The sequence below is a fragment of the Bufo bufo genome, chromosome 3 (assembly GCF_905171765.1).
Source record: "Bufo bufo chromosome 3, aBufBuf1.1, whole genome shotgun sequence".
NCBI lineage: Eukaryota > Metazoa > Chordata > Amphibia > Anura > Bufonidae > Bufo > Bufo bufo.
This window is the reverse complement of record NC_053391.1, coordinates 130101566-130126637: the sequence shown is the minus strand read 5'-3', so window position 1 is coordinate 130126637 and position 25072 is coordinate 130101566. Positions and strand designations below refer to the sequence as shown.

At 43.8% G+C, this 25072-nt stretch overlaps 1 protein-coding gene across 1 annotated transcript in view; it reads left to right on the top strand.

The window, feature by feature from the left end:
* The window catches only part of SMG6 (SMG6 nonsense mediated mRNA decay factor), a 240583-nt gene that overhangs the window by 192274 nt on the left and 23237 nt on the right, over nt 1–25072 (top strand). The window contains exon 14 of the mRNA XM_040423570.1: nt 16374–16550. Coding sequence (XP_040279504.1) covers nt 16374–16550 — 177 coding nt within the window. The remainder of the gene's footprint in view (nt 1–16373; nt 16551–25072) is intronic.

Below are 25072 nucleotides of genomic sequence, written 5' to 3'. Positions count from 1 at the left end.
GAATACTGTGTCCGGAGAGCCCAAATCTACAAAAGACATTGAAAAAATGGATTGGGTCCAAGGATGAGCTACTGAAATTGTGGAGGGTCTACATTTTATAAAAACTCAGGAACCCCTGTAAATGGCCTAATGGAGTGTTTTCTCCACTATTTCTTTGAACACTGTGCTCTGGTCCTCTTGTTGGTTGGCATCATCTTCTTGGCTGCAGCAGTGACATTGTGTACACAAGTCACCGCTGCAGCCGGTTGCTGGCCTCAGCTGTGCACAGGATGTCTCTGCTGAGACCACTGATTAGCTGCAGCAGTGATCTGTGTGCACAGATTATAACCATCGCAGCAAGAAAAACAAATGACAGCAATGAGGACCGGAGCGCAGCACAGGAAGAAGCAGAAGGTAAAACAGGTGGGTGTATCCCGTCATTTGTTTTTAAGGGTGGGTTCACACTAGCGTTATGGAGTCCGTTATGGCTTTCCGTTATAACGGAATCCATAAGACGGAAGGGGGGATCCGTTTTGCTGCCCATAGACTTGCATTATGACGGAATGCAAAACGGACGCCTTTAAAAAGCATTTTGTTTGCTCTCCGTCCTAATAGAAGTCTATGGGAATCAAAACTGATTTGTCCTGTCGACAGGACTTTGTTTTCCACCTTGCATAATGGGACCCAGACGGATCCGTTATGTTTTCCCATAGACTTCTATTAGGACGGAGCAAAACGGAATACCTCTTAAAGGCTTCCGTTTTGCATTACATCCTATGGATTCCGTTATGTTCCATTATAACCCTGTTATAACGGAAAGCCATAACGGACTCCATAACGCTAGTGTGAACCCACCCCAAGTCGTTTACAGGGGTTTCCTTAGTTTTTATACAATTTGGACAACCTCTTTAATAGAGTTGTACCAAATTATTACGTTATCCCCTTCTCCACGGGATAGGAGATTAAGGACCCAAAATCTGGGACCCCTCGAATCACAAGAATGGGAGTCCTTTTTGCCCTTATGAATGGAGCCATAGTTAGGAATGCGCTCAATTACGGTAATTTTCTTTGAGACTATTTCAGGTAGGCTTCGTAGGTGATAAGTTGATATCTTGGCACAACCCCAATAAGAAGGAAAAGGGCATCATTGAACCCATTTAAAAGGCTAAATAAGGTTCAGGAAGGATGTGTTTTTGAACACCAGAACAAAAGGGGCACTATCTGAAATGTGGTCTATTTTTGTTCTGTCATTTAGGTTTCTAAAAAAACAACGTCCATGTTGATGAGCTTTCTAAAAAGAGTTTTCTGTGAGTTCAGTATTGATGGGCTGTCCTCAAAGTAGGTCATAATTGTCAGATTGGTGGGTCCAACACCCAGAACCCCCACCGATCAGCTGTTTGAAGCGGCTGCGGCCTCCTCACAGCATACCAAGCACTGCGCCATAGCAGCTGTACTTGGTATTGCGCCCAGGCCTATTCACTTGGAAGGAACCGAGCTGCCCCTAAGTGTTGTTGCCTTGGAGCCAACACCTCCTGGGGACCTCCACTCCTCCCAATTACATGCCTTAGCGGTCACAAAGGCTTTAATGGTATATCATGGCTGTGACGTGGCGGTAAAGCCGCTGTGACCACTAAAGACTGTAATTGGTTGCAGTGGTTATGGGACCAAGCTGCTGGACCAGACATGACAGAGAATGGAGCACAGGTGAGTGGGATTTTTCGATGTTCAAGGTAAGGACCCCAGAGGTTGTCTGCTCCAAGGCCGGACACTCCATTTAATAGGACATTCCACAAATGTTTTTTTTTTCTTCTAATTGTCACAATATAAAGTATGTGGAGTTAAAACTATACATGTTTTTGTTTTTCTCTTTTATTTTTTGGAAATGATCATTTACAATAAAATATGGGAGAATAGGGTTCCACTGGTAAATTCCAAACCGCTACACTCTGCGTATGCGGTACCTTAAGAACCTCTGGACTTTTGTACTTTGTTCCTTTTATTGTCACCACTATATAATTACAGCATGTCCGATATTTTTCAATAACTGTTCAGTCGTTCCTAGTGTCATTCTCCATTGTGTGATGCCAGGAGTCGCCCATCTGTTCACCAGCTTGTTGCCCACATGTTAATCTTTAGTCACCTGCATGAGTAGTAAATGGCTGTAAACCCAGCACAGGCATAGTTTCCATTAGAGAAGCTGTTATCATGCATAACTAATAACCACACTACTCAGAAGCCGCAGGGACAGGTCACAAGGTCACAGTGTTTCGCTATTGTTCGCTTGTGGTTGGCATATGTGCGCTCTCAGGGCACGTTTACAGTTTCTTCCTACCACACGCTACCTTCCTGTACCTAGCAGCACGGCTTTCACCTAGGTCTATGAAGTGAAGTGTAATGCCGTTGGTCAGAAGGTGACACATATTTAGGGTTTACTTTATATAGAACAAAATGACCCTTTATTTATAGCTTTGGTAAAGCTGTCATCAAACTCTACATTTCATTAGGCTGATGCATGCATGCTTCATATGGACCATAACCTCCCACGTGGGAAGTGTGTACCTATGACAAAATGATGACTCGGAGGTGGGCATTTGTTCTGCTTACTGTGACTTACTTGACACGCAAGCTTTCACGTAAATATACAGTACTCTGGGGCCAGGGTGGCACATCCTGTTTTTAGCAGGGGGTTTACATTGACCTGACTTAGGGTACTTTCACACTAGCGTTAGTGTGATCCGGCAAATGGATCCGTCTGTCTGCTTGTCATGCGGATGGACGGATCCGTCTTGCAGTCTTTTTCACAGATCCGTCCTTCAGTTGTTTTGCAATGTCTGATCCGGCACTAATGCAAGTCAATGGGAATTAATGCCGGATCAGTCATTCCGGCGACTGATCAGGCATTTTGGACGGACATAATACTGCAGCATGCTGCGGTATTATGTCCGGCCAAAACGCCTGACCGTGACTGAACGGAAGGCATAATGATGCAAACTGAACGGATTTCTGTCCATTCAGAATGCGTTGGGGTATGCCTGATCAGTTATTTTCCGGCATAGAGCCCTTTTGACGGAACTCTATGCCGGAAAAGAACAACGCAAGTGTGAAAGTACCCTTAGATTTATCAAGACAGATGCTTTCTGAACTGGTCTTGATATCCCCTGCGCACGCCTCGTCCTAAATTAGGTGCATCCTCTTGCAGTCCGTGCACCTAAACAGAAATCTACAACCGCTCACAGCTGCTGGAGATTTCTGGCTTCATTTGCACCAGAAAACTGGTGTAAATGAAGATATATTTGTCTCTGCTGTTGGCCATCCCCTTTTCCCACCCTTTTCAGCGTAAAAAGAGGCACTTGTGACTTTTTGAGAGAGAGTCTCACACTCACACCCACCTTTTCTGGCGCAAGGGAGATGATAAATCTCCTCCGATAACTTTTCTTTTCAGATTTAAAAAAATAAAAATAAAAAATGTTTACTTCAATCATTTTTATAAATTCACTGGAAGTGGTCACTGAAGTCATCTATTGAATTAAAGGGATATTCTGGGGATTAAACATAAAATAACGCGATTCCTGATGCTTTCTTTCAGAGTTGCTCAGCCCATTCTCCTGCCCCTGTTCACACTGTGTGATAGCAAGTCACATGCCAGGCCTGTCCTGCATGGAGACATCCTAATGGTGGCTCATTACTGGCTGTGGACAAAGGCCCAGATTTACTATTCCTAAAGATGACGGAAGGCTAGCCAGGCGGTCTAGACCTGCACCAGATTTATCACAGGGGCTCACGCTGGATGATAAATGTGGGGCATCGATTTAAAACTTTTCTCTGACTCTAAACCAGCTATTGGTTGGCTTACTTTGAGACGTCAGAATTGTGGCAGTTTTGGGGCAAAATATTGCATGTTAGACCCACCCCTTTCTAATGAAGTCCCACACCCTTTATTTCTAAGCCCCCTCCCTTTGTCAACCATTAAACGAAAATGTGTAGAAACCCTAAATGTGACAATTCGTGCTATATTTTAGAGAGATTTGTGGCGCAGACACATTAGTAAATCTAGGCCAAAGGGTCACCTCCAAAATCAGTTTCAAACTAAACATACCACCATGTAGGGTACATGCTCCAAAACGTTATTGTGAAAATGTAGTACTCTTATCCTTAGAGATGCTTATTTTTTTATGCAAATAAGGTGCACCATGCCTCCCCCTCTCATTCAATTGACCGTCCCTAAAATTACAGAGCCAATAGCGATTACACAGGGGAAGCCATGTCTACCAGTTGGAGCTTCCCCTTTCATGGTGCACTGAAAACCTTACTTGCTTACTTTAAAACTGATATTGGAATCCCTTTAAATGACTGTGGGGGAAAAAATTTAAATCGGACATTTTATAGAACATGACAGTCTCTTTCTAACAAAACTAGAACCAGCCCCGTAACTTGCATGAATCCAGAGATCTCCCCATTCATTGCTCCAACTGTTCTGCTAGATTTATTTGAAGCTGGCAACTCGGGTGGCGTGTTCTTTGTCAGGGAGTGTGTCCTTTCTGCTGTAGCTCTTTCCCTGTATCCGCCACAGCTTCCAACAGAAAAATATGTCCAGTGACAGTTGAAGATTTAAACTGAGCATGTGCGACCACCTCAGTGAGATGGACAAAAAAAAAAATAAGGAAAATAATAAACGGCGTGTGGTGCTATATAGATACATATATCTCACTGGCTATACAAAATTTTTAATTACAAGCAATTGCTAAAGTATTCAGCTCCAAGTGCTGGTTTGAAAAATCTAGACTATATTTTGTAGCACAACCCCGTTAAATAGACCTCTGGCTGGGGAACGGTAAAGATGTTTTTTTTTTTTTTTATCTCGTTAAACTTTTTGCCTAACAAGCAAAGTCGTCTTACATGCCACTTCATCTTCAAACCTGCCTATTCTTCATCCCGCCTCAGCCGACAACAGCAGCACTAATTGCTATAGGAAAATTGCCTAAAAATAAGAGAAAGTATTGCTGCATCTAAATAATTTTCGATACTCTACAAGACAAACCATTCTGAGCCCCATAACTTTCCGTGTGGATGCTATATGTGTATTAGCAGATGGCTTGTGTGATCAGTCACATGGACGACACGCCGAATGCCTTTTACACATACGTAGACCATGATCATCTGCAGACCTTTCTGCTCCCAGGACTTACCAGCGCTTATAAATAGGAAATCTACTGTGTTAAAAATACCTTCTCTACGGTGGAACAGGCCGTGTCGTTTTCTTCAGTTACTGCGTCATTTTTAGACAGATGTCGACAGGGCAGGTGCTGGGCCCCGGGTTATACAGGATAATAATATAAAGGAATATCTATATCATCAAATAAAAGCTCATATTCAAGCCTGTACGTCTTGTTCGTGACTCACCTGAGCCCTCCGGCATTTTTACTGAAGTAGTCCGCAGTATAAGTATAGGAGACTGGTCATTGGAGTTTAAAGGTTTGTCTTTATTGCCTTGGGAATTTATTATCCAACATGCACTTTTAGTTTTAGTTACTCAAATGATGTGCTTATAAAGGGGCAGTGGGTCCCCCTTGGCTTACCTTGGAGCAAGTCAGGTACTGCTGAGGTGTCCTGTTTTCCCTTTGAAGGGCTATTACCATCTTGGACATTGGGGGAGTATCGCTAGGATATGAACTCAATGGCTGATAGGTGCGGGTCCCCCCTCTGGGACCTGCACCTATACTTAGAACGGACATTAACCACAGTAGGCAGTGCCGACTGCGTTTTTCTTCATATGGACATATACTTAGAATGGATCCCGCAAAGTGCCAGAGGGCGCACCACGCATGGGCGGCCACCTTCTATTGCTATTGGAGCGCTGAAAATAGCCGAGCGCTGGCTTGGCTTTTTACTCAGCCCCATAGAAGGGAATGAAGCTGTGGTTGCGATTTTTTTTTTTTGCGGTGCGCTTCCCAGTCATTTCAGTGGGACTAACGAAAAAAGCAGAGTGTGCTGCTGTATTTTCGTCGCTCCCCTAGAATTGAATAGAGGGCATGGCTGTGCATGCGTGGTGCGCCCTCTGGCACTTTGTGGGCTCCGTTCTAATTCTAGGTGCGGGTCCAACCCCTGGGACATGAGGAGCATATCACAAGGATATGCCCCCAGTGTCCTAGATGGGAATACCCCTTTAAATTTGACATTCTCCAAGTGCCAACAGATGATGGAAATACTTTTAGGCTATGTTCACACAGCGGAAAAATCTATCGCAGTATCTGAAAACAGGCCGTTTTTGGTGGCAGATGCCGTTTTTGCTGGCAGTTTTAGAGGAGATTTTACAAGAGGTTATAGAAGCATTTTCCCAGTGTTTTTCTAATCCAGGCCTTGGGTGGGATAGTTCAGAAGCTTTTTTTTGGTGGCAAAAACGCTGCTGAAAATGCATGTGAAACTGCTTCTAAAACTGCTGTTATTTTTTTTTTTTTTATTGACTTTAATGCAAAAACCACTCTCAATCTGCTTCAACACTCCACTTCTGTTTTGAAATTAGCGGCAGAAAAAAAACGCGCTACCATGCGGACATGGTGGCGTGTTATCAATTGAAGTCAATAGGAGGCTGTTGATGGCGTTTTGATAGCAGATTCCACGGCTGAAAGCGGACATTTTCCAAGGCGGATTTTAATCATCTGAACATAGCCCCATGGTCTTCAACACTTTTTTATCTTTGTGTGTGCTCTGTTTATCCATACAGATCCATAATACAGATATGCACAGCCTGCTATGGGTCATACAGGAACTCTGTGTGCAAATTTTATACATACGCGTTTTTTTTATTTGTTTACTTATAGGGTGCCTAGAGGTTTGCATGGAGTGCCTACAGCTTTAGAATGTTTTACTCTAGTCTAATAGCTCTTTTAGATGGTAACTCCTATCTGGAGAGTCAAAGTCTTTTTGTATTGCCGTTCTCGCTCTCCAGGTGGGGGTGACTGGGAGCGTGACCCTCTGTAGTACACGGTAATGTTGTGTACGGTGACATGTCAGAATGCTGAGCTGTGCACCTTCTCACACGACACTGGGCTCTCGTGCTGCCTGCCTCGGCTAGGTCTGTGCTTGTCTTTCCATCATATCCTTCAGCAAAGGGGTCCCATGCGTGAGTAGAACATTCTTGTAGCTGACTACCCCCCTCCTCCTCTTTTAACCTCAGGCAGTCATTTGGCAGGGCACCTATTTCCTGCCTGAGATCTTTGGGGAGGGGGGGGTGTCCATGGCAGCAAACAGGTTGACTGTGTGTTTTTTTTTTTCTCTTTTCTTCACACGTGTTTTGCATTACGCCGCACAGAGTCCAAGTAATGGAAAAGGAAAGTCCTGGTGCTTAGGGTTGAAGTAGGTTGCAGGCAGAGGTTACATGTAGGTCATCTAGCTGACACACTTAGCTACAGCGGCATGTAAATTTAGACTGGAAGAGGAAACGTGTAGCTGTGCCGCAGGCAAACTTCCTTTTTGACAAGACTCTCGTGTGAGCTGCGTGGCCTTGGCATCCAGAGTTCAGTGCCAGCCCACCAACTTGCACAGCGCTCTTGTGTAATTGAGAATGTGCGGCGCAGCCGGCGCTGAGCGCCCTGTCTGACTGCAGCCAAGCAATTACTGATTTGTTCTTTCCTTCAGTGGAAGGAGCAAATTGCCAGTGGAGCTGTGCCCATCGGAACACATGCCATGTGCGTGTTTTTACACATGCCACATCTTCTGATGGGTTAACTTCTCATAAGGCGTTAACGTAGAATACAGATGTAAAGGTCTGCCGAACATATCGGCACTATATAAAAAATGACGACCTATCCTGAGCAATGGTGGTGTCGTCTTTTATAAAGTCCGTAGTTTTCCACTTCTCGAAAAGCAGCCAATTTGACCACCAATGAGTGCCCCGCAGTAGCAGCAAATCTACCTCGCTATGGAGCGATGCTGAAGATTTAGGTGTAGATATGTCTGACCCTCACATACATCTAAGAAAGTTGTCGAATTTGACACAAAACAATATAGAAGGTATTTAGGAAAATAAAAACGCACACAAGTTGGAGAGTTGCTCCCACCGTCATGTTGCGGAGAGGCTTTATACCAGGAAGCGATCACAGAGCGGTTAATGTACAGCTGCGTCTCGGAGCTCTGCAGAGTGAGTAACCTAATCCCGGGAATCCTGCTGTGAGTTAGGAGTGGTATGTTGTCGGTGCTGGCAGAGAGAGTCCTGGGGATACGACTTTAATGAAGGATTACACCAAGGACAAGATCAGTGTCAATGAAGAAGTGGTAAAGCAATATATGGAATGAGAGTAAAGTGTGAATTTTTTTGTAAAACCTGCAGAAATGTTCTATAGACAGGTCTGTTTGCAGACACCCCTACAATCACTAGCTTGCATGACAGGCGTGTGCATTATGGCCCCATTTAAAGGGGTTGTCCGAGATTTTCTTACTGATGACCTATCCTCAGGAAAGATCATAAGTATCTGATCGGTGGGGTCCGACACCCGGGACCCCTGCTAATTAGCTGTTTTAAAAGGTAACGGCGCTCCTGTGGACGCCAAGAGAAGATACAAGCGGCACTTCTGCTTTCAGCGGTGCGGTGCGCGCGTCCCGGGAGGAAGATCCACAGATAATGGTATAGTAAGGACCAGCACTCGCTTCAGTAATAATTTCAAATAGATTTAATGGTCACATACAAATGATAAGTGACGCGTGCGTTTCGGCTACTGTGAGCCTTTGTCAAAACATGTTTGTTTTGACAAAGGCTCACAGTAGCCGAAACGCACGCGTCACTTATCATTTGTATGTGACCATTAAATCTATTTGAAATTATTACTGAAGCGAGTGCTGGTCCTTACTATACCATTACCTGTGGACGCCGCCGCTTTTTCTTGGCCGAGTGAGGACCAAGCACAGCCACTATACAATGTACAGCACTGTGCTGGATAAGCTGCAGGAAGGCCGCGGCTGTCTCAAAACAGCTGATATGCGGGGGTCCCAGGTCTCGAACCCCCACCAATCGGAATCTGATGGCCTATCCAGAGGAACAGCCGATCGGCAGGGGGTCCTGGGTGTCGGACCCTCACTGAAAAGATATTGATTACCTATCCTAAGGGATAGGTCCATCACTGTTCAAGTCTCAGAACACTCCTTTAAAGGATGGATCTGAGCTTGTGCAAAGAGCAGGTGGTACTATAAAAATTATAAAACATTTTATTGAATAACTCAGTGGTTATACAAAAATTTTAATTACATGAAATTACAAATGTGTTAAGATCCAGGTGCGGGTTTGAAAATTGTAGAATATTTTTCATTTCATCTTGAGTTAAAATTGTAATAAGTAGTGAGGGTGTGTAAGGAAATTAAGGATAAAATCAGAGACCAACTAAACTGGCTGCAAAAGCTGATTTTATTAATTGCAGTACATGGAGAATCAATCATTTTGGTGCACAGTGATAAAATTAAGCAGCCTCTTTTGTTTAACAGGTTCCAGCAAGTATATGTAAGATTTTTAATAACTATATGCGTGAGTACTTTCCGAAAATTCTGGTCGATTCAGGTTCTTTTTTTATTAGCCTAGAAGAACAAGAAGACAACTCTCCATGATGTAGAAACCTCAGGACTAAAATATAATGCAACTGAATGGGGAAAAGAGCAGAGGGTGTGTGTATGAACAGTTGTACCAGTAAGAAATCGCACAAAAAAAAAAAAACACCAGCACACAAAAGTGATTAAAAACATCCTCCTGAACTAATGTAGGAGTTCCCCAGAGATAGAAATATAACCAACAGTGCACACGTGAACCAAAGAGGTAAAGATAAAAAGAATATAATTAACAGGAACCAATCCTGTAACCTAAGAAAAAACATGCAAGTAGTAAGATGTACAGTGTGAAAGCCTGGATAGGGGGAGCAGGAGGGGCGGTTATGGCTAACTTTACAAGTAGCACCAGCTAGTCTGGCTTCATCAAGGGTGTCCGGGAGGTTGTACACTTTAGACGAAGTGAGACTAGCACAACGGATCGTGTTTTATTGGAAAACATTAAAGGAGTTGTCCGGGGATTTTATATTGATGGCCTATATTAAGAATAGGTCATCTATATCTGATTGGTTGTGGTCCAACACCCGGCACCTCCTATTGATCATCTTACCAAGCAGATCGCCGTACGTTGTATAGCGGTTGTGCTTGGTATTGCAGCTCAGACCCATTCACTTCAATGGAACCGAGTTGCGCCAAGGCCATGTAACCAGTGAATGTGATGTTGCTGAACTAGGAAGAGGCTGCGGCGCTCATTGAGAGCTGGGCTCTCTTCAAACACCTGATAAATGAGGGAGCCAGGAGTCGGCCCCCCATTGATCAGATATTGATGACCTATCCTGGGAAAGGCCATCAATCTAAAAATCTTGTACAACCCTTTTAAAAACCACCACATAAAGCTTGCGTGTTTCGTTCTTCTTGATCTTTGCTCATAGAGAAGTGTCAAACAGGGTAGACCGGTTAAAATTTCATTGAGTAAGGATGAAGTGTATGTTTTTCAGATAGTGGTTTTTTTTTCATATTTTCTCCATAGACTTTTCAATATAATTAAATACCTTTATGCAAAAAAATGGACACAAAATGTCCCTAAGGGTCCATTCACACGTCCGCAGAATGGGTCCGCATCCATTCATTCTCTATGGGGCAGGAATGGATGTGGACAGCACACAGTGTGATGTCCGCATTTCTGGAGTGCACTTCCGGTCGTGGCTCCGGAAAAAAATAGAACATGTCCTATTCTTGTTCGCAATTGCGGACAAGAATAGGCAGTTCTATCGGAGTGCCGGCCGGCTGTATTGCGGATCGTGTGAATGGACCCTAAAGAATGCTTATTAAAAGGCCTTCAAACTATGGGATCTTTGTTTGTTGTTTGTAAAGTACCACAAAAACGTGTAAAGTTGGCGTAATTCTGCCTGGATAATAGGAGACAGCCACGTCGCTGTCAAACTGCTTTTGTGATGGATTGAGTGTTACATGTCCTCTTACCTGTAGGTATTACATACTTGACTGTCAGACTAATCACCTCAAAGCATGTAATAACTGGATGTGTATTTCCTGAAGCACATACATACATGATTTATCAAACTGGTGTAAAGTAGAACTGGCTTAGTTGCCCATAGCAACCAATCAGATTCCTCCTTTCATTTTGTCAGCTGGAATCTGATTGGTTGCTATGGGCAACTAAGCCAGTTCTACTTTACATTAGTTTGATGAATGACCCCATAGTGCTTGAAAAGGGCTGAAAGTGCATGTGTGAGAGAGAAGAGGAGCCGTGCTGCGTCTGTGAGACTGGGGGGGAACTAGGCTGGGACTGCCACATCCATGGTAGATAAAATTCCAATCTCTAAACATTCTGCCGTTTACTGGTGGTTTTATGTTTTGTTAGTTTTTTTTTTTAAACGTAAATTTATCAAATATGACAAATCCAGTTGACTCCAAAAATACATAGTACACCTCTCAGCACCGATAGCTTGTGCGTAAAAATAGTTTGGGCTGTATTAGGCTACATGCACACGACCGTGCCGTTTTTTGCAGATCCGCAAAAAACGGAAGCCGCCCGTGTGCCTTCCGCAATTTGCGGAACGGAACGGGCGGCCATTGATATAACTGCCTATTCTTGTCCGTTTTGCGGACAAGAATAGGACATATTATATATTTTTTTCGGGGCCGCGGAGTGCTGTCCGCATCTGTTGCGGCCCCATTGAAGTGAATGGGTCCGCATCCGAGCCGCCAAAACGGCGGCTCGGATGCAGACCCAAACAACGGTCGTGTGCATGAGGCCTAAATCGCAGACAACTGGAGAAGAATAAAATACAGGTGAAGCTCGAAAAATTAGAATATTGTGCAAAGTTCATTTATTTCAGTAATGCAACATAAAAGGTGAAACTAACATATGAGAGACTCATTACATGCAAAGCGAGATATTTCAAGCCTTTATTTGGTATAATTTGGATGGTTATGGCTTACAGCTTATAAAACCCCAAAGTCTCAATCTCAGGTACCCTTTGCTCAGGGGGTATGGATTAATTAGCGGACTAGAGTGTGACACTTTGAGCCTAGAATATTGAACCTTTTCACAAAATTACAATTTTCAGCTGCATTAATGCAATTCCTTTTAATTTGCATTACTGAAATAAATGGACTTTTGCACGATATTCAAATTTTTCGAGTTTCACCTGTATAAGATGAGGAATTTCAATATAGTGCTTTTCAGGCACCATAATAATTGAAGCACCCATTGGATTATTATTTCGGGCTCATGCACATAAACGTATTTTCTTTCCGTTTACGTTCCTTTTATTTTATTTTTTGCAGACCGTATGCGGAACCATTCACTTCAATGGGTCCGCAAAAAAAAAAAAACGGAAATCACTCCGTTTGCATTCCGTTTTCGTTTGTCCGCTTGGCCGTTCTGCAAAAAAGTAGTGCATGTCCTATTATTGCCCGCAAATCACGGTCCGTGGCTCCATTTTAGTCAATGGGTCCGCCCAAACAAAAACGGAACAAATGCGGAACACATACGGATCTGTTCAGTTACACAACGGAATGGATGCGGAAACAAAACAGGGAAAAAATAAACCTCAAACGAAACAACGGATCCGTTAAAAACGGACCACAAAACAACAACGGCCGTGTGCATGAGCCCTTAAAATAAGAATTATGATGTTCTTTGTCCCAGACATAAACTTCTAAATGCTGTGCGCTATCCACCGTTTCAATGGTAATCCTGTGTACATGTCGCTGTGTGTAGAGTTTATTTGTGCCGTCTGTTTTATTATTATTATTTTTGTGAAGTTTTCTCTTTCTAAAGAATTAGCTGATTTACAGTGAAGTGTAGAAAAGAAATGAACAGCACTAATAAAAGTGGAACAGGAAAAGATCACATGTGGACTATTCTCCAATAAAACGTGTAGTGTTCTACCAGAAAGTCATATGATCTCCGACTATTAACAAAGGACAGAAGTGGTGTTTGACGGGACTTTGTGCCCCCTCCCCTGTATCTATTTTCCTATATTACCTTTTTACTATAGCTCTCATTGCCAGATTTCTCACTGTTACTATGTTACCAATTTTTACAGTTTGTATGTAGTTATTGAAAATGTCCGAATAGGAGAATGTGGAAATGATGGTCATGTAAATGCATGTAAAGTTTGGTTGACACTTAAGGCCCCATTCACACGTCCACAATTTAGTTCCGCATTTTGCGGAACGAAATTGCGGACCCGCACTTCCGGGTCTGCAATTCTGTTCCCGAAAAAAATTGAAAATGTCCTATTCTTGTCCGCAATTGCGGACAAGAATAGGCATATTGTATTAGTGCCGGCAATGTGCGGTCCGCAAAATGCCGTGGATCCGCAAAACATGTTACGGACGTCTGAATGGAGCCTAAATTACTGATGACGCATGATATCACAATGAGTGCTTTCTCAGCCCTACTAGATGTGTAACTCGCACACGTTTTTCTCTGTTATTTTAAAAATTTTGATAAGAGATCTTTATTTTCTGAGATTTCATTCTTCACTCTGCACGGAAAGTGACTTTTAAGTGTAATTTATTGCTAAATACATTACTTCCTGCTGGAGAGACATTCTCTGTTACAGATGAAGATTGCGCTTTAATGTGTACAGAAAGTTCTTCATCTAAATTTGTTCTAAAAGTCCATCAAGCTGAACCAAGGGATTGGTGGGGATGTGAATTTTAGGAAAGAGGAGTGAGAACCAGACTTCTACACATTTACATAGTTCTAGGAAATCATCTAAGACTTTTTTTTTTTTAAACCATCCACTGCTCCTGCTGTGACCACGTCCTGAGGAAGTCTATTCCACAGATTCACAGTTCTTATGGTGAAGAAGCTTTGATGCTTCTGGAGACTGAACTTTTTTCAGTCGGAGACAGTGCCCCCCCCCCCCCCTGTCTTTTGAGGGGATTTTACATGGAACAGCTTTTCAACATTTTGCTTAACATACACCAAAATGTGTTTTCAACATTTGGCAGGGATCAGGGGCTGTGTGAAGTGAAATAAAACCTCTTACCCTTGAAAGTCCAGTAAGTCCCGTGCCACCACACCAATCCCCGCTGCACCTGCCCAGACCTCCCATGACTCCAATTGCTGCCAATCACTGGCCTCAATGATCACATGGCCACTTGTGCACACCTGACCACTGAGGCCAGTGATTGGCTACTGCGGTCATGAAAAAGATATCTTCACAGGCCCAGAATGGACTGGGGCTTGAGCAGTGAAATATTTTAAAGGCAAGTTTTTTTTTGTTTTGTTTTTATGTACATAGCCCCATGCTTTCTGCCACATTTTTTAAACATCTTGCAGAACCCCCTTTAACAATAAGTAGTCATCTGCTGCTCATTCTACTTAGTCCAAACAGTACAAAACAAGCCCAGTAAAGAATACATGGCTCCCCCTGCCCTCTCATGCCAGTACATGTCGGCCCTCAGTAAGAGCGGCAGGGCTAGCCCTGTATTCATTATATAACTAATATTATTTTGTGCTTTTTAGACTTATAGTAGGTCAGACCTGTCCCAAAACTATGGTGCCCTTACAATGGGCAGCAGTCAATTGATATATCTGACATAATAGGATAGTAAGAAATAGAGAACGCCATGGTTGAAGTCCTGTCAGTGCTCTTTGCCCATTCACTGCCCTTAGTTCAATGGCATCTCTTTCTCAACTGCGGCAGACTGGCTGCTAGGGCCATGCTGACCACTTCTGTGATGATACTGAGGCTGCTGGGCATTGTAATTCTTGTAACCGCGCTGTCAGACATCAAGGATGATCCCACAAGGGGTATGTATATTTCATAGATGGTGGTCCCCAGCTCAGAAATGAAGGCCAGTCCACCCACACCCCACAAGGGAGGACCAAACGTGCTCTGATGATGACAGTTCATCGCCCTTTACCCATCACTAGGATGTGATAGAACCTATTAATCAGTGTTAGGACCGCACTGAGCACTTTATATTGCAGCAAAACCCTCTCTATTAGTACTGTGTTGAGATGTGATAATGCAGATTGACAGCAGACTCACCGCGCCATTCCCCAAGCTTAATGATCAGATTTCTTTTTACATTTTTTTTAAATTTTGTTTTCTGCATTCACATGTGATTGAATAGCTGCAATTTCCGTGTGGCAAATCCACTGTGTTGTACAGTGCCAGCAAAGTGGATGAGAGTTTAACAAATCTCATTCACACACGGTGTTCAAAAACCGCAGCGTAAATTGGCCTGCGGTTCGGATTTGATATCTGCAGCATGACAGTTTATGCTGCGGTTCTCCCCAGCACATGCAGCTTTAGTTGTTTTTGCTGTAGAACTGCTTTAATTTCCGGTATTGTGGATGTACTCTTAAAGGGGTTGTCCGGTTCAGAGCGGAGTCTGCACACGCGCCCATTTTTACCCAGACAGGCCCCCTGATATGAGCCTTTTTATGGAGATCCGGTGATGTACTGGGCTCCCAATAGGTTAAGCTAGGTGGAGGCTTCCGCCTAGCAGAGAGCCCGGTGACGCCACCAGGAACATTGCTGGGTGGAAGCCTCCGTCTAGCAGTGTAAAAATATAAGCAAGCCCATGCTTTGCACAATTCAGCAATTCATGAAATGCTCTGATGCTCATGTCTAAAAGGTGAAAATGGGGATATGTCCGGGTTCAGCTCTGAACCCGGACAACCCGTTTAAGGTGGTCTGTAAGCTCTTGATCATGCTGCCTATGCCCAAACTTCTGGAGCCTGTGATACGCCAAGTGACCTATGTTACTTTTTCCTTTGTTCTGTATTTTTACTGTAAAACTGAATTTCGTGGTTTGGTGAAATAGAGGATACAATTGTTCATATTCACAGAAGTGGGAACCTGTGGCTCTCCTGCAGACACAGATTGAAATATGCCATCGTAGACTTGACAGGGTTTGCTGAGGCTTAGTCTTCTTGTGAGGGCATGGCATCACAGTCCGGTTTTCTGATGCCGTTTTGGAAGCCAACATCAGGAGTGGATCATAAAGGAGCGAAAGTATAAAGAACTGATATGACTTCTCCTCCTAATTGAATTCACCCCATGTTTTGACTTCCAAAACTGCATCAAGAAATTTGACCGCGTGGCCGTACCCTGAGAACATGGAATTCCCATGGCTTGCCAATACCATCTCTATGCCAACGACTGAACACCAGAATCCCATTAACACAGATTACAAGACAATTTGCTCTAGCCCCATCAGATGTAGCAGCGGGGTCTGGAGGATATTGTGCTGTTGCAACCATCTACATTGCACATCAGCCTCAGAGGGTTAATGGAAGAGTTGGCTCTTTTCTTCAGCCTCTGCTCTGTGTTTTCCTTTCTCATTATCTATTCTCCCTCCTTCTCCCCCTCTAGATTATTGCTGCGGATTGTAAGCGGGTCACAGTACTGAAATATTTCCTGGAAGCACTGTGCGGACAAGAAGAGCCTCTGCTGGCATTCAAGGGTGGAAAGTATGTGTCAGTGGCACCCGTCCCAGACGCCATAGGAAAGGAAACAGGAAGCCCGGAGGGAAACCAACTGGAAGATCAGGTATTGGTTAAAAAGTGGGGGAGACTGGGGTTTACCCACTGAGCCAGTGGTAAGAAGTATAAGCAACCCAGAAGAAACAGTATCCGAGGATATTGTTATTTCTTAAAACAATTGATATTTGGGTGATGTGCCAGATATAGCCTCCCAAGTGCCAATCTCCTGTGTGCGCAGACATGCCACCCCCACTATGCATATCCACATTCTTTCTCGTATCATCTTAATGTGTGTTTTACGGTCCCTGTCTCTCTACCACATCCATCATCTGCTGTTATTATTTCATGGCTTTTTTTTTATTTTTTATAATAATGTGTTGCAGCCGAGACGGGGGAATGAGGGGAGAGAGGGGGGTGTTGAGTTCAGATTGGGGATAAAGTTTGTGGGCGTATATCTTGGTGCTGGGCTCAGGGTGAATTGAAGTCTATTTGACACGTACAGGAAGAGCTGACAGCACCCATCCCACTACCCCCTCCAATGAACCCTGTCTGTCCCTCACATCCTGATCTGATTAAGAAGTTTGAGGCAAGCGCTCCGCTCAACCTCCCATGTACTTGTTCACATCTAGCAAAGCATTGTCGTTGATTTGGGGGCAGCTACATGTAATCATGGTATTTGCAGTTGTACATATTCTGGTCCAACTACTATGGCTTGTACTACGTGTATGAAAATGCCTAGCCACCAGATTAGTCGGACAACCGTGAAATATTCACTCTAAGTCCGCATTGGGGCTAAGATGCATGTCTTACTGTAACGATTACATCCGTCCACTTTATATGGGTTGGGCTTTAATGTACCTTTGTGTCATCAAGCCATGGCTTTCCAGCTATCGTATTGTGAAACTGCAGCTCCCAGCATGCTAGAAGGTTTGCAACATTTGGGGCCTCCCAGTTTGAAGACCTCTGCCATAAATGTAAAGGACTGTGTCAGTGGCCACTAACTAGTAGCCATCCTATAAGACATGTGGTCTGAAATCATCTTCCATCGTCCTGTACCTGCTTTTGGTGACCTGCAGTTTGGAGAAGATGTAAAAAGTAAAAAAAAAAAAAAAAATCTGTTCTCTAACTTTAAAATTCTGGATGTTTAGATCCTGAAAATATTGGACTCTGGGCATGTTGATGATCTGACTTGTCTGGCGGGTTTTCTAGTTATCACATGAATGGTGTACAGACTGGATCTCTATTATAAGGATTAGCATGAATTTTGTTTTATTATTTTGCTGTAATGGGGAACATTACAAAAATATCTTTGTGTGTAAATAGCTGATTCATGGGAAACCACTGGGAAATATTCCCGTATAAAGGTGGTTTAGAAATGGCACAGGTGAGATGTTGAGGGAGATTCCTCAAAACCAGTATAAAGGAAAAGGGGAGCCGTTGCTTACTAAAACCAATCATATTTCATCTGTCGTTTGTCAGAGGATCTTTTGAACATGAAAGATGGAATTCCCATGGCTTGCCAATACCATCTCTATGCCAACGACTGAACACCAGAATCCCAGTCTGTCTGTCGCCTATATCTTCATTCTTCTCCTCCCTCTTCCTTAAACTCAACATGGAGAAGACTGAATTCATTGTCTTTTACCCATGTCTACCCCTACCTGACCTGTCCATTACAGTTAATAGCACAATGCGTTCTCAAGTCTCGCAGATCCGCTGCCTGGGGATAACAATTGATTCTACCCTGTCCTTTAGAGGGAACCTGTCATCAACTTTATGCTGACTATACTGAGGGCAGTATAAAGTAGTGACAGAAATGCTGATCTCAGCGGTGTCACACATCACCATCAGCTAAAAGTAAGTGGTTGCCGAGAACCAGCATCATAATCATTGCAGCCCAGGCATTGAAAAGAGTCAAATCTACCTGAGAAGAGTCATGGTTATTCATAATCTCCTGCTCTCTCGCCCATCTGCTGAAAGGGAGAAAACTAGGTAGAAGACTGTCAATCAGCAGCAGGTGGGCAGGAGAGCAGGAATTCATGACTAACCATGACTCTTCTCAGGTAGATTTGACTCTTCTCAAGGCCTGGGCTGCAATGATTGTGATGCTGTTTCTCGGCAACCACTTACTTTTAGCTCATGAGTGACACGCCACTGAAATCAGCATTTCTGTCACTATTTTATACTGCCCTCAGTACGGTCAGCATAAAGTTGATGACAGGTTCCCTTTAAGCCACACATCCAAACCCTCACCTTCACCTGCTGCTTTTAATTTAAGAATATCTTTCGTATTCTCTCGTTCCTCACCCCTGAGTCAACAAAAATGCTAGTGTATGCCCTCATCACCTCCTGCCAGGTCTACTGCAACATCCTCCTGTGTGGCCTTCCATCCAGCTCCCCTCCAAGCTAATCTCAACTCCGCTGCCCAGTTAATCCACCTCTCCCCTAGTTTCTCCTCTACCTTTGCCAATCTCTTCACTGGCTCCCCATTGTCCAGATAATTCAGTTTAAAATACTTACAACTACATATAAGGCCATACACAACCTGTCCCCTCCTTACATCTCTGACCTGCTTTCTCACTATATCCCCACACAGAATTTCCGATCCTCACAGGACCTACATCTCCGTTCTCCTCTCATCTGATCTTCACACATTCGACTACAAGATTTCTCACGTGCATCTCCCATACTCTGGAATCGCAACCCCAGCACATCAGACGCTTCCCTAACATCTAAACCTTCAAGAGTAACATGAAAACCCACCTTTTCAGGACAGCCTACCACCTGCAATAAGCATGCTGTCACCACACAGTCAAATGAGCAGCATTTACTCTTACCCACCGTGTTCTTCCCCCTTCACTTGTAGATTGTAAGCTCTTGCGGGCAAGGTCCTCTTGATGTACAGCGCCATGGAATTAATGGTGCTTTCAAATAATATTATTGCTGGGTCACCAAGTGTCCTTAGACCACTTTTGGTACTGACCACTTCATACCGTTAACACCACACAAGTCCTGCCTTTTTTGGAGATGTTCTGGCCTCTTTGCCTATCCATCACAATTTGGCCATTGCCAGAATTGCTCAGATCCTTGGCTATGCAAATTGTCTTCCCTCTTCCAACGCATCAATCTCGAGAACTTCACAGTAAAAAAGTCACTAGTATATGTATCTGTATCTGTAATCTTGCGCTGCAGGTTTTCAGTGTGATCTGGGAAGATCACCGAAGCAAGTAAATCAAGAAAGTGGAAAACCGCGCTGCTTACAGACTAATAGATCCCACCTTTGACACCATTGTCATGAGCGAATTGTTATCCACTTCACCTGTCCATAAACATCACACTCAAATATATTAATTGAATGTGAATATACCGTATTTTTCGCTTTTTAAGACACACTGGATGGTAAGACACACCTAGGTTTTAGAGGAGAAAAAAAATATTTTTCATCAAACCCCCAAACTTCAGCAGACTTCAGAGGAGGCTGAACACTTTCTTCCCAACGGCCGTCAGACTGCTGAACTCGCCACGCCCGAACCCGCTCATAATCCCTCACCCCTGCTGTGCCCATCGCAGAACCTTACCCCCGTGTTCCCCACCGCCTCTTGTCAACCACTAGTACTATGCCTGTACCTGTGCCTAACCCAATTCCGGGCACGATCGATTGCGTTGTGTTTGGCGAATAAAGCTGATTCTGATCAGACCCCCATGAGAGCTCAGATGAAACCCTCATGTCAGACCCCCATAAGAGCTCAGACCAGACCTCCATATCAGTCATTGCTTCCTGGTCTTCTCCGGGTCCGCGCTGCACTGTGACCTGATTGCGTACAGCGTTAGGTCATAGTGCTCACTCAACGTCCTGACACTATTCACAGGACATATGCAGCATGGTGCCTGGTAGAAGACCTGAGCTAGCAGCAGTACAGTCACCACTCCCCACGCCTCTTGCACACTAGTGAGCATTTCCATAATTTGTTTTATAAGATTCACTGCCGTTTTTCCCTTACTTTGAGTGGGGGAAAGTATCTTATAAAGCAAAAAATACGGCACATACATTATTATCCTGGGTATGATGGCTGTTGTGCACCTGAAACCATGTCAACATGCAGATTGGTGTGGTCTTCAAATTGTTTGCAGCAAAAAAACGTTTAATTGTCAATGACCAAAAGGTACACCGCCACTTACCTGCATAACCGTGTGGCCATTAACGGACTACTTTTAGCTGCAGTATGAAAACTGCACTGAACTTTGATGCCCTTCTGTGGCTGGAACGTGTGAAGCCTGTATTACGTTCCAAGCTTTCACAAGTTTTCTTTGAATAAAAAGCACTTTCCATAACTGTATCTATATTTTTATCTATGCTAGGTTTTGCTTTTTCCTTTCACTATAATTTGCATGAAGCAGTGGCTGTGTAATGCACTGCAGGGTCACTGGAAGCAGCTCATTTTCTCACGTTTTTGTAGAGCTGACTACCAGACACAGTGAACTTGTGACCCTTTGCTGACATCGTGGTGTCCCCTCCTCTTTTCACTCGAATTTAGTCGTTAATGCCCTTAGTCATTTGGTAAGTGAGAAGTTCCCATTTGGTTAGTAGGCGGGATCCTGGCACCCGGCATCTCACGAAAGCTGAACATACAATCTACATACCCTTTTGACTAGCACTTGACCTCTCGTAAGTTAACCAGGAGCCACATTTAACTCCTGATCTCAACAGACTCTAACCACATGCTAGCTGAAACCTACCTCTTTCTGAACCCCTGCTGAAGATATGCTACCCAGAGACGAGGAAGTGAGAATGAGCTGTGTGTGAGCAGCCTGCCTTCCTCCTTCCCAGGATGAACTTGGGGAAAGAATAGCCATGGACGGCCATTAATAGCGAGAGTGTCTCCATGTTTTTCATAATTTTTTTCCATTTCCTTTTACATGTTTTAAAGAGGACCTGCACCAAAAATATAGTCCAATCTGTGGGCAGCATGTTATAGAGCAGGAGGAGCTCCGCAGATAACTATCAGGGTTGCAGGCATAGCAGCTGCTATGGGCCCCCAATAACTAAGGGGGGCCATTTCCACTCAGACATATGTGCAGTTTCTGATGTATGTGGACAAAGGAAGAGTGCATTACTTTTTGCATTATTTCCGCGCTTTGACGTCACTCATTAATTTCTGTACATCACAATGGTATGATCATATTATTGTGATATCACTATGAGCCTTACGTTATCCTACCAGTGTGACATCACTGTGTGCATTATCCCTGTACATTAAAAAAACCAACATAATAATAAGCTGTTCATATTCATGCTACCAAAGGTGGCCATAGTGGTGTGAAGTCCCATTTTAAGTTTACCCATGGAGCCCCACATGTCCTTGTTACGCCCCTGCAGATTGGTATATAGTTTTCAGTGAAACTTGTAATTTATATATTTGTAACTCTGCACTTTCTGACTTCAGTTGTACACGGGGACCATCTTATAGGTGGTGGATAGCATTTCGTGTCTGAGTGTGTATCCATAGATGTTGGTCATTTACTAATAGTTGTGCCTGGGGGGACTTAAATATAGAAAGAGCAGAGGTCTAAATACATATATTACATATTTTACTGAATCGTCTCACTAATGGAATATGCAATAATGCAATATTACCACTTTGTTTTGGTGTGACCTCATCTGGAATAAACAATTCCGCCAAGCTTTTTGGGGTTTTGACATCACAGTATTTACTGTGCACTATGATAGGACATCCTTATTCTGCAACTCAATATGATTACGGCAATACCAAACTTGTATAGTTTTTATTTTGTTTATTACGGTACTTTAAAAAAATAAAAACCTTTGGGGAAAAAAAATCTAAATTTTCTTTGCATCGCCATTTTCTGACAGCCAGAACTTTTCTATATTTCGGTCTCTACAGAGGCTTGTTTTTTGCGGAACGAACTTTACCTTTTGTTGGTACCATTTTTGTGGCATGTACGACTTTTTGATCACTGTTATTCAAGTTTCTGAGGGGGACAAGGTGACAAAAAAATTGTAAATCGTGTATTTTTCTTTTTCATATTTTAATTGGTCAGACATTTTCTTATGCGGTGATGGAGATACTATATATCAAGGCTGGCCAACCTGCGGCTCTCCAGCTGTTGCAAAACTACAACTCCCAGCATGCCCAGTCTGCCTACAGCTATCAGCCTACAGCAGGGAATGGTGGGAGTTGTAGTTTTACAATAGCTGGAGAGCCGCAGGTTGGCCAGCCCTGGCCAGCTTGTGCACAGCTTAGCAGGAAGATTACCATGACAGGCCCGGGAAGCTTCAGCAGCATCTAGGCTGTCATGGTAACTGATCGGAGCCCCGTGATTTCACTGCAGGGGTTCTTATCGGACGGCAAAGAGCACCGAATCCCTCTGTCTTACCTCACAGATGCCGCAATTGTTTTTTATTGCAGCATCTGAGGGGTTATATGATGGGGTTCGGCTTGATCACCGTTCCCCATCATTGCGGCCTGGTGCCTGCTGTATTATACCGCAGCAGCCCGCCCCATATAATTGCGGGTGCATAGTGCCATAATGTATGCAGAACATTATGCGTTAAGGGGTTAAAAAGGGCTTATATAAATTCTTAAAATGTAATAACATTTATCTGAGGCTGATTAGGGGTTTGATCTTAGTCTAATGGAGCTGGGGCTGGGCGGTGTGATCTAAGGCTGATTGGCTCTGATCCGAGTCTGATTGGGGGTCTGATCTGAGGCTGGTGGGGTCTGATGGAGGTCTGATCTGAGGGGCTGGCGGGGGGGGGGGGGGTCTGATTTGAAGCTGATGGAGCTTCGGGGTCTTATCTGAGGTCTGATGAAGAATGGCGGTCTGATTTGGAGGTGCGCTGTTCGGTCTGATGGAATATTTCTTTTTTTCTCATTTTCCTCCTCCAAATCCTAGGTGCGTCTTAGTCTGATAAATACGGTAAATCTATTTATCTGCTCACCCCTTTCCTTTCTGTAACATGCTGCATGCAGATTGCTTTGCATTTTGTGGTGACAAGTCATTTTTAAAATTGATATCCAAAAAATACAACTAGTGTTTCAGCAGTATGTACCTGGAGATAGAGATACAGAAGTGTTACCTTTTCGAAAAGGACCAAGACTGTCTTCCATTCTATCCCCTGTATACAGTGGCGTATCCAAGCTATGGCAGCCATGGCTAGTGCCATAGGTGCCAAGCGGGGGGGGGGCGACAAAAAAAAAAATATCATGAAAAAAAAATTCCCACCCATTCTGCAGCCACCTCCTTTAGCCCCAGCGCTGGCGGCGGCACGCAAATTAACTTGGAAAGTACTTTTACCTTGGCTGGACAGTCTGGACTGAGGGCTGGCATGTAGGAGAAAGACAGGCGCCCCCATGATTTTCTATGAATGGGATCGCCCAGTCCGTCCGTGTATCTGCTAACTTGCAGAGGCTCCGCCTCCAGCTCCGCCTACCCTCCTCTGCGTATCGTAGCTTCATTTATCCAAGCGTGTCACTCGTGAGGTGACTGACTGCACTGAGGTGAAGTGAGGAGAAGAACTGTGAGAAGTTGGACGATTGGACCCCCAGCCAGGCAGCACTGCTAGTCTGCTACGGTACACACACACATCATGATCACACTGTATAATGATGTACTGACATTCTGCAATCTGCCAAGCACTGCAGGGCAGGCAACCTAATAAATGTAACCTTGCTAAATACCTAATATAGTGCTGCTAAATATATGGAATAAATAAATTAGAATTATGCATAGATATCCTAAATAAAGTGATTTGTGCAAGTTGTACCTGCTGTTGCACAAATCACTTTATTTATATCTATGGCTATGCATAATTATAATTAATTTAATCCATATTGTGCAAGCACTATATTGGATGGGCTGCTTGCTTCTGTTTGAGACTGTCATGATGCCAGGCTTAGGCTATTGTCACACTGGGGCGTTGCGCTATTGGCGGTAAAGCGTCGCTATTTGAGCGGCGCTTTACTGTAGTTTTTGCGGCGCTATTCAGCCGCTAGCAGGGCGCCTCAAATATGCGGCTCGCAGGACTTTGAGCTTCCACTAGCTGCCCAAAAAGGGTTAAAACCGCCCGCAAAATGCAGCTTGCAGCGGTGCATTGCTGGCGGTTCGGCGGCGCTGCCCATTGATTTCAATGGGCAGTGGCGCTTTCGAATCAGTGTGTACACTGTTCCTACCCCCTCCTGGGAACTACATCTGTGTGGCAGGACGCTCTCTACGTGTTAGAGACATCAAGGAGATGTGAATTACTATGCGTGCTGCAATGCATACTGGGAAATGTAGTTCTTACATGAACGAGCGCCGCAAGCCAGGAAGTGAATGAGAGAACAGAAACTAGAACGCCGGAGGTGATATAGATGAAGGAATTTAATAAGTATTTACTCGTTTTTTAACAGAATCATTACACTATTCTGTTTTTCTACCTTACAAACATTAATTTTAGGCAACAAAAACTTTAATTGGAAGATTAAAGAGTTTGACTTGAAGATTTGTCAGCTGTTTTTTTTTTGTTAAGGTTATCTGAAAGATGGGTTTAAAATATTTTGACAGGGGCACAGTTTCAGTGCTTGCCAT